The sequence below is a fragment of the Labrus mixtus genome, chromosome 20 (assembly GCF_963584025.1).
Source record: "Labrus mixtus chromosome 20, fLabMix1.1, whole genome shotgun sequence".
NCBI lineage: Eukaryota > Metazoa > Chordata > Actinopteri > Labriformes > Labridae > Labrus > Labrus mixtus.
This window is the reverse complement of record NC_083631.1, coordinates 10717020-10730303: the sequence shown is the minus strand read 5'-3', so window position 1 is coordinate 10730303 and position 13284 is coordinate 10717020. Positions and strand designations below refer to the sequence as shown.

The 13284-nt window shown below is 38.7% G+C and overlaps 1 protein-coding gene across 1 annotated transcript; it reads left to right on the top strand.

The window, feature by feature from the left end:
* The first annotated feature begins 1053 nt into the window (after nucleotides 1-1053).
* On the top strand, nucleotides 1054-11538 carry LOC132954308 (all-trans-retinol 13,14-reductase-like). Its single transcript, XM_061026842.1, has 12 exons — nucleotides 1054-1374; nucleotides 3215-3397; nucleotides 3764-3902; nucleotides 4192-4294; nucleotides 5967-6162; nucleotides 6242-6439; nucleotides 6764-6883; nucleotides 7747-7885; nucleotides 8294-8403; nucleotides 9715-9881; nucleotides 11042-11201; nucleotides 11291-11538. The coding sequence occupies exons 1-12, from the start codon at nucleotides 1209-1211 to the stop codon at nucleotides 11440-11442; spliced, it is 1833 nt and encodes a 610-aa protein (XP_060882825.1). The 5' UTR covers nucleotides 1054-1208; the 3' UTR covers nucleotides 11443-11538.
* The last annotated feature ends 1746 nt before the right edge of the window (nucleotides 11539-13284 follow it).

The following is a 13284-nucleotide window of genomic DNA, read 5'->3' as shown; positions in this document are numbered from 1 at the left end:
TTGATACAGATACTGTCATGATTTGGTCTTATATTTCAGTGTTTAGGTTATGTTTTCATTTCTCCTGTCCATCCTAGTGTTGCATGTTTCCCTTGTGTGTTTTTTGTCTTAATGTTTCATAGTTTAGTCTCAACTGTTTCCTGTTTTATTTTGTAGTTTTTTTATCCTTGTGTTTCTTTGTTCTAGTGGTTATGTTACATTCTTGAGTTCACTGTGTATCTTCGTGTTTCTTGATTTATGTTGTAGTTCTAGTCTCCAGTGTTTCTTGTCTTGTGTTTACTCCTGCCGCTGTGTGTTTCCCTCCAGTGTGATTGCCCTCATTGTCTTCACCTGTGTCATTAGTCTCACCTGTGTCTGATTACCCATGTCTAACTGTGTTTCTTCCCTTCTGTGTCAGTTCATTGTGTGTTGTAAGTAGCCAGTGTTGATTGTTGTATGTTGCAGCATCAGTTTTTGTTTGCGTTTGGCCTTTTTGATAATTAATACTTTTAGTTAATCCAGTTCCTTATTTTTTCCCTTGACGTAACAGATACACTAAGTAGATTAATCGTTATCATCTATTTTACACTAATATCCTTCCTACAACAGCGTCAAAGGCCTGCTACAAAGCATTTCTCTATAGTTGTTAATGGACACTTGGCATTAAAGAAATTCAACCAAACCATATCAGCCAAGTGCCCTTTTAGTAACTGATTAAGAGCCACTCTAAAGGAATCTTTGTTTCCAATTATGTAGAGAGGAACCAATATGATGTCAGCTACATTGATATGTCTGTAAAATATAACCACCCAGAGGCATTTAAGTAACAAGCAGCAAATCAATTCTTTATGTGAAGTGACAAACAGTCAGCTCTCTCTTCTCTGCAGGTCTCATGTCTGAAGTGTGGAGAATGTGTTATCAGCTTTTTGAGGAGTTGGAATTACCAAAATGTCACGTGTTATAATGTTCCTTGACTTGCTTCCATTAATTGAATATGGCTTTTCCCTCCATTCACTTTCCTCCACCCCCTCCCTTTAATAATTCCTCATCTACAGTTAGGCACTCTTTTAAAAGGGAGAGCCTTTCGTGGAAGACATCTTTCAGCCCTACCCTCTCCCCATCTTTTCTCATTTTGGATTACTCTCTCAATCTACCTCACAACTGTTTTTCTACAGTTGTTTGGTTTTTTTTTTTTCATCCAATTGCCAGTGCTCTATTGTGGAGAAACCATGTGGTGGTGGCTGCTTGGTTTACTAAGCTGCGCAATGCTGGCAGCGGTCGTCATGTTCTTTCTGATCACTGGGCAACGCTACAAGGTGTTCAGCGAAAAGTCCCTGAGGCCACCCGGGCCCTTGGTCACAGACATCAGAGAGAGGGATGAAAGGCTGAAGAGAGGTAAGAGGTTGTTTCTGACAGTCTAGAACCCTAAGGATCATTGCGTCTCCTTATTACTGGCAAATTTAATTGTACTGTCCACCTGAGCTTCGTATTATCTTTCCAAGCTCAACTAATTTTGAACTAATTTTGACTGTATCAAAAACACAAGTGTAGCGTTTAAATGATTGTTGCTTGGGCTGTTGAAATACATTTTTTTTTTCTGACTGATTTGAAAAACAAGGAAAATAAATGCTAGCAGATATGTTTTCTATGGGTTAGGGTTAGCTTCTTATACAAAAAAGGACCAATTTTTGCTTGCAGTAGACGCAACTGCTCTAAGTGATGTGATAAAATGATAATTTAGTCTGTCTGGGATGGCGATCAGGGGAGATGGTTGGGGCAAAGAGAGACGTAAAAGGGTACTCCGTTGTTCTGAAGGATGTGCTAAAGGATTGTCACAAAAGCCCTGTTTTTAATTACCTTGACTGAGAAGCCCTGCTGTTTTTGCCTGGGCCTTAGATTTGAAATTTGGTCCAGACCGGTATCTCAAAATCTGTCAAAGATCTACCAGTACACCTTTCATGTACTCCCATTAGATAACCAGCTTGACTATTTAAAAAAAAAAAAATACTACAATGATTTTATGAGCCAAGGACATGTGTGTCTCACTTACTCTATAATGACTCCATTAGGATCAGAGGGGGTGATGAAGTGTAAACATCCAAACTCAAGTAGACTTATAAGTAACTGTCAAAACATTGTGCCAGAATTCTCAAATTAGGTTTGGGTATTTAAATGTCATTATTTTTTGTACATGGTAAATGGACTTGGGTTACTCTAGTTGTCTGATTACTCAAACTGCTCTTTCACTCCATCTCACTTTAACCAACTCACACACTGATGACAGAGGCTGCTATGTAAACTTCTCATCAGCACTAATCCAGTCACACACTACCGGCATAGCAGGGATTTCAGTTTGCCTAAGGACACTTAGACATGTGACTGCAGGAGTACAACCCCAATCTTACAGATGAGAAACAACCAACTCTCTATACATGCTATATAATTAAAAAAAAAACACCCCAAAAAACTCTTGGACTAGCTTAGCAATGCATTGTCACAAACCTAAAAGCTGATTTTTTTTTTTTTGGTTTATTAAATAAGTCTTAGAGATTATCGTTCTCACTATCCAGTGATGATACGCTTCCCCCTGAACAACCTCCTCCCCTTCCGTCAACTTTTGCTGCGTGATGGTGAGTAAAGCTGTCGAATAGTGAAGCTGCAGCACCCCCTGCTGCCAAAAGGTATTTCCCCTGCTCCTCTGATCTCTTGACATCGACGCCCTCCTTGGTCATAATTCTGTCATTCAGGAGCCCAGCAATGACTGCTATGCAACCAGATGCAGGGGACAATGTCTTGAATAACAAATTACCTGATTTTGAGATATGTAGGTCCAGATAAATATTTTTAAAAAGATGCAAGCCTACTCACAACTAACACACCGCTATCTCAAGAACCCTTGTAAGCTTTCTTTGACATAAGTTAAGCACTGTATGGTGCCCTGAAGTGAAAAATGGTGAACTGCAGTTGGTGAAGGCCTCTCTAGGTTCAGATGGCCGATCTTTTTCTCCTGCCATAGGACCCAGGCTGAGTTTTAGAAGCAACAGCACTTCCTAGTGTTGGTTATTCTAAAAATGGTGTCTGAAAAATACCACAAATAACTGCAGTCAACATAAGGGTCTATGAATAATGTGAAGCCATTAAATGTAGTTGACCAATTATACAGAAGTAAAGAAAACATCTTTCTAAACCAGTCTCACAACCCTCTACTAAATGTGTAACGTGTGTTTTCTCACAGGGTTTCGTGTAGACAGAGTTCCCCCTGCGTTGGACGCCATAGTTATTGGAAGTGGTGTGGGAGGTTTGTCTGCAGCAGCCCTTTTGTCCAAAGCTGGGAAAAGGGTTGTCGTTCTGGAGCAACATGATCAAGCGGGGGGCTGCACTCACACCTTCCAGAATAAGGGATTCGAGTTTGATGTGGGTAAGAAGGCAAACAAACACACGCAAACACTCTTTCCCTGCAGCTACAATGAGCCTACAAAGTGTCAACATTTATTTCAGAGGGTGAGTTATATCTAACCCAGAGACAGAAAAATTAAGAAATGTATTAATGTAATGCCTTTATAGGTGTGAGAAAGATAAGAACAAGTGAAGTATTTTAGGGCTCCATCTTACCTGACTGCCCACAATACTCACTCACCTTGTTTATACCACAACGGTTATGTTAATGTGGGGGTGGGGGGAACATAACACATAAAAACTGTAACTCCTTATGCTATAAACTGTAGGACAGTACTGTTTTCATATTGTTTTTAACGATATAAAATCTCTCTCCTGTTACCCACAGGTATTCATTACCTAGGCCAGCTTCATGAAAACAGCATGTTAAGGGTTGCCCTGGATCAGATCACAGATGGACAACTACAGTTCACACGCCTGGAACAGCACTTTGACACACTGATTCTGGGTCAGCATGACAAACGCAGGTAAGGCATGTCTTACAACTATTGTTCTTGATTCTTTCTTCTCATCATTGTTTCATTTTCTTTCTGTATTTGCTGTGCATAGCTTATGAGAACATTAATTATCATTAAGTATAAATGACAAGTTATAAACTACAACAGAAGAAAACCTGAAAATGAACAATATTTCCTATAAGGGTAATTTTTCCATCGTTTTGAAAGTATCTGCACTGGACAAATAACCTGTCTTCAAATGAATCAAAATATGTTCCACATTTTCTGACCCATCTTCCCTTATTTATCTAATTCACAGGGAGTATCACATCCATGCAGGGAAGACTGAGATGGCAGCTAGCCTGAAGAAGCAGTTTCCAGGAGAAGAGGACGCCATCGATGAATTTTCCAGATTAATGAAGGTAGAATGGGAGGGAGGTAATGATGAAACAAGTCAGTAGGCAGAGTTTAATAGAACAATCAAGGTAGTTAATTCAAAGATCCTCTCCTTTACATTTTTCTTTGTCTTACTTCATGTCCAACATACCTGAGCGGCTGCGGCTCAGTGGTAGTCTCTCAACTGGGATGCCGGGGTTCAATCCCCAGCTCTTGCAGGCACATGTTGAAGTTTCCTTTGAGTGTGAACCTCACACTGCTCCTGCTGCTGTGTAGGCAGCATGGTGATGCATATGAATGGGATTAGTTAATACTGATGGACACTTTACATCGGCCCTTTTTCAAACCAACCCCTACACCCCCCTCCCCCTCCGTGATGGAGTGCACTCCGTTAGAAGTCACACTCGCAGCTGAATGAAGTCCCCTTCATCAAGGTGTAGGGTAGAAATACAGCGGCAGGCTTTGGGAAAAACTTCCCTCTCTCGGGTGGAAATGGGAACTGTATGTTACCATGGTTACTCAGCGGTATCTTGCGAGAACAGCTTTTTTTTTGTAGCTAGCTAATGCATTCTGTAAAAAAATGTATGTAGCTTAGATTTTTCTTCTTCTTTAGTTATATTAGTGTAGACTTCTAACAAAACTATTAGATTGAGCCTACATTGTTTATTGTAATTTATAATTTCAGTATATTTATTGTAATTTCATAGAACAGGGTGTCCTAAATTAATGCAAAGACAAGGATAATGTTGTTGAACATCAGAGCAGCAAAAAGTGTATTTTTTTTGTTGTTGAATTGAGATTTCACAAAGACATCAAAAGTAGAAAAATAAGAAATAAATATTAACAGCGAAAAGTTGTCTGCAACATGATTTAATATTCTTTTGTTTTTGCAACAGTCCCTGTAAATATAAAACACTTTACATTTATTGAATCCTCAATACAAAACACATGTGAAGTTGTTAACGTCTGTATGATGATATTAAATGTCTATCTTAGTTGGAGCAGTGTTTATAGACCCTTGAACTCACAGGTTGCTTAATCCATGACGACCGGACACAATAGACGCTGCACGTGATCCGAAAGTCGGCATCGGTGCACACTCGCTGGTGGAGGGTTTTATAACCCACTACCACGCCCCGCTAATTGGTTTGGGACAGACTTAATATGGCGGACCCTCCACGAGGACGCTCAAACGTGAGGGATAGTGGGTAGTGGGTAGTGGGTAGGGAGAGGGTGTAGTGGCCGGTTTGAAAAAGACCCATAGCAAACTCTGCCATCAGTGTGTGAATGTGGTGTTAATGGGTGAATGTGACACGCAGTGTGAAAAGCACTTTAAGTAGTAAGAAGACTATAAAAGCGCTTTACTAGCTTAAGTCCAAAGTGTCCTTTTTCACTAATGTATTAAAGGTTTTATCTCGTTTCTTCATCCTACCTTAAAAGCTGAGATACAGAGGCAGTAACTGCCTACTAGTTTTAGCAGGTGACACATTTTGACAGACCCGCTTCTGGAAAGTAGCTCTGTTGTGATAGCCAGAGTATTAGGTGGAGGTAGCAGGGCGTGCTGAGACTGCCAGGCAAATGTCAGTAAGCAGGTGCCTGAAAGTACCTTAAATGCCAACCACCTAAAATGCTTCTTTAAGGAAAATATTTTTAAATATTAGTGTGTCTCTGATTCTTATAATTTACCTCATTTTGCAGGTAGCCTCAAAACGGACACCCCTCATTGCCATCCTGAAGATGATTCCCTATTGGCTGGTTAACTTTCTGGTCCGTACAGGCCTATTACATCGCATATCATGTGTGTTCCGCCTAGCAGCGACCAACCATTCAGAAGTAATGTCCCGCCTCACACAGAACAAGGACTTGAAGGCGCTGTCCGCCTACCTCTTCTATGGTAATAAAAATACAAACTTGCATGTCAGTCACACTCACTCTGCATTTTCCTCTTATTGCTCTTCATTATTTCATTTTAGGTGTCCCGCCTAAAGAGTCCAGCTTTCTCATCAATGCCCTCCTTCTCCATCACTACAAGCGTGGAGCGTACTACCCACGTGGGGGTGCCAGTGAATTTGCATTTCACCTCATCCCAGTTATTCAGCAGGCAGGGGGGACTGTGCTTGTCAGGGCCCCTGTACAGCGCGTCCTGCTCAACCAGCAGGGGAAGGTCTATGGTGAGAAGAAGAGGGACGCACAGAAACTTTTATGAAGTGGAATTTGGAATGCATGTGTGCACAACTTTCTTTGTTAATTTGACTTCCTGTTTAGATATTTTACCAGAGAAATGTCTTAAGTCAATTGCAAGTAAAGATATTGATAGGACAGGATCCATGTGATTGACTGTTTTTCTTGTCAACAAAAGCATTTACCAAGCCTTTTATAATGGATCACCCTACTTTACCCCAAAAGACCACACAACCTTTATGAAATTATCTTTTTTTATATGTATATCAAAATATTTTTCCTTAAAATAATCAGTTTTTGTTTATGTCTGTAAGGTGTGACAGTGTTAAAAGGACAAGAGGAGATTGAAGTCCGTGCCCCTATTGTCATTTCCAATGCGGGAATCTTCAACACCTTCCAGAAATTTCTGCCCCACCGCATACAACACAAACCAGGTAATACAGAATGTGCTAGAGTTGTTATTTCATGTTGTTTCCTGAAATTGTATTTTTTAAATGCACAATGGTAGATCGATAAAGTGGAACTGATAATTGAATACTTTTAAGCCAGTCCTTGGAATTAATTTCTTTGAGTAACTAATAATGTAAAATAGAATACAAATAGTCGGTGCATGGCTGCATTTCTTTCAGCCCTGATATAGCTCTAACATTTTAAATGACTTCGGAGAGACCTGACACAAGAAACAGTTAAGAAGCAGCCTCACTCAGACTCACACGACTCTTCAGATAGGGAGGCTGAAATGATCAAGAAGATGCAGCTTCACCCTATACTGCTGCACCACAGGCAGTCCGAAAAAGGATGTTGAAGGAGGGGTTTTGGAGAGGCAGAGCCAATCAACGCACAGAACAACTGTACACATTTATTAGTAGTGAAAGAATTACAACTTATGAACAAATCACAGGTACTCATCATTTAGTGTCAGCCAATTTTTTCCTCTACTACACAGATTTTATAACTTTAAATACAACTTTCTCTACCAATTCTTGTTTTTGCTATCAGCTCTTTACTTGTTATTTTCATTTTAATTTCCAAAAGTACATGTATGTATATATTCAGCAAATTAATAAGTGTTGAAAGTAATCATATCGTTGCAGGTGGTACAAAATGGTTCAGCTCAACTTGTGAAAAACAAACATCAACAATAAAGTAGTTAAGAACATAGACAGGGGAGATTTTGTTGTTAAAAGTTGCTCATGAAAAGGTTTCAGTGTCATTAATAAGAGTAAATATAATTCATTCATACCCTTAATGGTCCATGTATCTGTTCTGTCCTTTGCATGTTTCCTTGTGTGAATAGAGATCCAATCACTTTTGGGTATGGTGCGTCATGGTATGGGCTCTTTCCTGGTCTTTGTTGGACTTGATGGAACAAAAGAGGAGCTTGGGATTGTTTCCACCAACTTCTGGATGTACAAAGACAATGATTTGGATGTACTGTAAGTTTTTATATATACTGTATATATATTTTTGATGTTTTTATATAACAAATGTACACTTCATGGCCAACAACAACAAATACCGCACAAAAGGCAAGACAGACAAAAAACAAGAGTTTAAAAAAAACAAACAGTTATTATGAATTTGTAGGTTTCGTGTATATTCTTCAATCCTTAGACTTCTCGTATCATTGAGCTATCACTGAATATATTGTCTAATTTAAGTTATTGTGCAAATTCAATAAGTTTTATGGTTATGAGATCTTAGGTAAAACCCACATTTCATCATAATTAACATTTCCCTTTCTCCATGTTATTGTGTTTTGTGTTACATCAACTTTTGCTCCTGCTCCACTTGCTAAACTTGTGTTTGTGTACGTTTTTGTTTACTCATAATTATGTGTTAAGAATGGAGAAATACTCTTCATTGAGCAAAGAGGAGGTACTGGGCAACATTCCCATGATGTTCATCACCTTCCCATCTGCCAAAGATCCTACATCCAGCATCAGACAACCAGGTAACTCACATTATACATCAATTAGTCCTGACCAATCATCTAAATGGACAAGAGGAGTGAATTCTGACATCAAGTACAACATCAGTGAGGTTTTGAGCGATGTGTAACACTCTGCCTTAGGTGTTCAGTATAAAGCAAATTAACATAACAGAGGGAGGTGTTTGACTTGGTTGATTAAGATGGAACCTATATTCAAAACAAAGTTTATACTTTGTAATTTTAAAAAAAATCTTGTATCACATTTGTCTTCTTTGACTGCCGTGTCATCTTTAAGCTCTGTCTTCAGATCAACCTTCTGAATGTATTCTTGAAGAAATCACATGATTAGTTAATCAAAAGTAGTTGGCAGGGATGTAGATGCTGTTGATGTTTTCCTTCTTTAAATGACTGCCCTTACTGATGCCACTGTCTGATTTGAGCATCCCCATTAGACTGCTTCATTGTCTGCTAAAAGGTAATGCCTGTTATTGATAGTGCATGGTTGTATATATTGTATCAAAATGGCATATCCTAATGCTCATCCAGGTTTATTTTATTGTTTGTTGTATCGTGATTATGGCTTTCACGTGTGATGTAGCTTAGCCAAAAAGTCCTATAAACTGATGGTTTGCATAAAATCATTTCAGTGCCATAAAAAGTTTGCAGTCTGAGCTGGTTGCTCTTTAGTGTAAGCATGTTTTCTGGCTGCTTTGAACAGTTGGTACCAAAAAGCAGGCAGAGTTATACAACTAATGAAATGCCACTGTAATCATTTGTGTCAGTACCTGGGAGGTAAAATTTGTACTTGATGTTTTGTTATTTTCTTGGGTTACCCATAATGGTTTAAGACAGTGCTTCCCAAAGTGTGGGCCGCGGCCCCCTGGTGGGCCGTGTGGGTACTGCAGGTGGGCCGCGAAAAGCCCTCCACCAATTTTAAAAATAAAATAAATATCACAATAATGATGATTTACCATGAGTCAACCCTTGAAGTGATTAGTAAGGCGTGTCATGACTATTCATGGACATATTGTTTACTAAACTTGCGTGTCTATCTTGCCATAATATCATGTTGTAATGTCCAATAATTTACCCTTACTGAAAGTTATAGCTGTAGTCATAAAATTATTATTATAATGGGCCCCGGAGTAATTTTTTATTTCAAAGCGGGCCGCGGCAGTCTTAAGTTTGGGAAAGGCTGGTTTAAGGTAACCTATAATCAGCTTCTTTTTGATGTGAAAAAGTTGTCTTTGTAAGACGATCGAATGTTTAATAAGCTGTCACATTCTTTCTTCATTTCCCTGTGTATCTCTGTATCTCTGTATCTCTTTGCAGGTAAGTCCTGTATGACTTTGCTTACCATGGCACGCTATGAGTGGTTCGAAGAATGGAAGGGGACAAAGCTCGGCAAAAGGGGAGAGGACTACAAAAGTCTGAAAGACGGCATGGCCCAGGAGATGCTGGACTGGGCACTAACAATTTTCCCTCAACTGCGAGACAAGGTGTTTGTCAGTGTTTGTATTTGGATAAATGTGTGCTTGTGCATACAGCTACATTTTAGCCCTTTTGTGATTCCTCCATCCATGCCTACCTAGCTGATCTCAACAACTGTTATACCCTGATCTTTTTTCTTTTTTTTTTGCTATTTTAAAATAATCATCCCATTGGGGTCCTAGTGAGGGACCTAATGCAGAAGAACAGGTTTCTGGGGGTCACTCAGCTATTTTCAACCACACTAGCAAAGATGCATCAGACACAGTTCAACCTCCCTCTATACAATTTGCAAATAAATTAACTTTCCTAAAACAATATCTGGTATTTGTAAATATCATCAATTTGATCACTTTTAAGTGTTTAAAGAAGTAGGTTAACATTTTGCCTTGATAGTTGTTCTTACTGTTGTTTGTATTGGGGTCCCCAGGGGGCCAGCTGTGTAGTCCTTTTGTATCATTTCGTAAGGAGAAGCTAAACTTACTCTTTCCTGATAGAAATAAGCCATAAAAATGAATGATAAAACACAACTCAGACCAGTATTATTGTATCTGACGTAGCTAGCCATGATTTATAGGTTCAAGTTAAACTGTTTGTAGTTGCATGTTAAAATGAACATTAGCAACATTAACATTTAAAATGGTTGCTTTGTTAAGTTGGCCTATTTGGTTATATTTTTTAAATTTCTTTAGATAATTCATTTTAATATCATGGATTATATTTTTTGTTAATATGTAAGCTTTATCAACAGACAATTGCTATGAATATAATTTTCCAGTTTGATTTCATTTGTTTCTCTGCCCCCAGACCTTAGAGTTTTAAGACAATGTTTACTAACATTCTTTTTTTTTGTATGGATTTTGACATACCCCATGACCTTTTATTGGTAAAATGACAATTGCAAAGGTGTCACTTGTCAACCTGCTATTAAAGGCCAGGGTATATTACAAAAACACTTGAGAACATATAAGAATTGTTTTATACGGTATGTAAACATTACTGAATCAAAATATAAAATGAATGGGTTTTCTGTGATCGCACGTTGCCAGTCTAAAATATTGCTGTTGACTTGATCATCATTTATTATCAAAGATTATCCTGTATGCAGTGAAAATTGAAGAAACTACAATTCTATGAAAATCCTACAACATCTGTATAAATGTTTTTTCAGGTGGTGATGGTTGATGCAGCGACTCCTCTAACTAATGTCCATTATTTGGGTGCTCCAAGAGGAGAGATGTATGGTGCTGAACACAACTTGGAGCGTTTCACCCCAGAAACAATTGCTAGGACACGTCCACAGACACCCATCGATGGACTGTACCTAACAGGTGACCTGACTGATGTCATATGTACACTAGTTTCAACAGAGACTGAAACAGACGCACCATGCTTAATGTTTCTGTGTGTTTGTGTGCAGGTCAGGACGTATTCTGTAATGGTATGGCTGGGGCTCTGCACGGTGGGCTACTCTGTGCTTCTGCTGTCCTCAATCAGACCCTCTACATTGACCTCCTGGCCCTGAAGATGCGTCTCAAAAACAAACAGTCAAATTCTAAGAAGATCTGGTAGCAACAGGGCTGTGGGAGAGCACCCTGTGAACATGCCTTTTTTTTTTTTACACATTATGGAAACTTACGAGTTGTACCTGTATTGTCATTATTGAACACAATATTACAGTAAAAAGTTGCTTCATGCACTGCAAAAAATGTTCTAGAGAGTAGAGGAATGCATAAAGATATATGGTGAGAGAAGCGAGGAAGAAACTGCAAGCAGGGACAGAAAGAAAGAGCTATTTTTTTTATAATCGAATGGAATGATGCAGGTGGAAACAGATAGAAATAGATTGGCACACATGTCAGGTGATGAATATACAACACATTCTGGGAGAAGAAAATACTATGCTTAAAAACCCAAGTTACTGAGGGATAGAGGTAAGAGCTCATTTAATACATCCTGGTTCCTATGGTCATTGAAACTAATAGACATTTTAAAAGTAATACACTTAGGCTACATTGTAAATAAACTCAACATGAAAAAGTAATCTTCACTTAGAAATGCTGCTTGTTTGCAAACTGATAAGCATTAAGTGGAATAAAGCTCCTTATTTTGGTCTTTCAGTATTGACCCTGAAAAAAAAGAGGCACAAAATGAGCCATCCAGCCATTTGTGCTACCATCTATTTCACCGACCCAGCAGACAAACTATGGAATGTCGAGGGGACTCCTGCTAGGGGGAACTTGTTCAGGTTGAACACCTTGTCTAAATCTATTATCTCTGGATAAAGGAAGTTGCAGAATGTATATCATTTATATTTTTCATTAGATGCTTTGTATGCCCAAACTTTTCCTTTTGACATTCAATCATGGTATAGAACATTGATAGTAAGTTTTGTTGAAAAATAATCATTGCATTGACTATTAAAGTAGGCTACGAGGCCACACCTTTTCCCCTCATGATTTCTGGATGCTTATTTAAGATTATATAGTCTTTAGTCTCTTTAGAAATTATAGTTTACATACTTCAAAAAGGCACCTTTTGGGGCGCTGGTGGCACAATGGTTAGTATGCGTGCCTGATGTATGGAGGCTGTAGTCCTCCAAGCTGGCGGCCCAGGTTCGAATCCAGCCTGTGGCTCCTTTCTTGCATGTCATTCCTCTCTCTCTCTCTCTCTCTCTCTCTGTCCGTGATTTCTGAGACTATCCACTGTCCTATCTCTCCAATAAAGGCCAAAAAATAAATCTTAAAAAAAGCACCTTTTGGCTACGTAATATTCCCACCATTTACACACACACATTCATAGTTTCTTGTTTTTTTTCCCCAGTTCATCTGGCTGTGGGTAAAAAGCAGGTTAAACTATCTCTTCCAACAGTTGTCTTTATTGAACTCTAATCAACACCAGCACAACAAGACCAGACAGCACAGCACTTCACTCTGATATTACATTAGCTACAGGTGCTGAAGCTGCATGAGTAATGCTACACTGTCAGACTCGTTACTGTCCCTCCTCAAACAACAAGGCGAAAGAATATAGATTAGCAACTAAAATGTTACACATAAACGTTACACATGTAAACATAAATAATACGCAGTGCAGTGAATAAATGTGAAATGATCATTTCATCTAAACACTGGAATTGGAAAAGAAGAATTTCCTGATGAACATCATGCCTTCACAAAAAGTCACATCTAATGTAAGCCAGCAAAGCAAAGTGTTTCATGTGATTGAGGGATGATTTATGATGATTTGAATTTTGGCTGAAGAAAATGTTACTGTTTGTGTTTTTTTAAATAACTTTAGAAAGCGTTGTTATTCTAACCACTTCAGCAACACACTTAGTAAGCTGTTGATGGCAAAATCACATTTTTGTGTTATTCTGCAGAGTCTTGCTGCTCTGAACCAAAAAATTATAAT

Excerpts from the sequence above, each read along its gene's own strand:
- LOC132954308 (XM_061026842.1), top strand. The coding sequence starts at position 1,209 with ATGTGGTGGTGGCTGCTTGGTTTACTAAGCTGCGCAATGCTGGCAGCG. Across the intron at positions 1,375-3,214 it reads GGATGAAAGGCTGAAGAGAG|GGTTTCGTGTAGACAGAGTT; the intron begins GTAAGAGGTTGT and ends GTTTTCTCACAG. Across the intron at positions 4,295-5,966 it reads AATTTTCCAGATTAATGAAG|GTAGCCTCAAAACGGACACC; the intron begins GTAGAATGGGAG and ends CTCATTTTGCAG.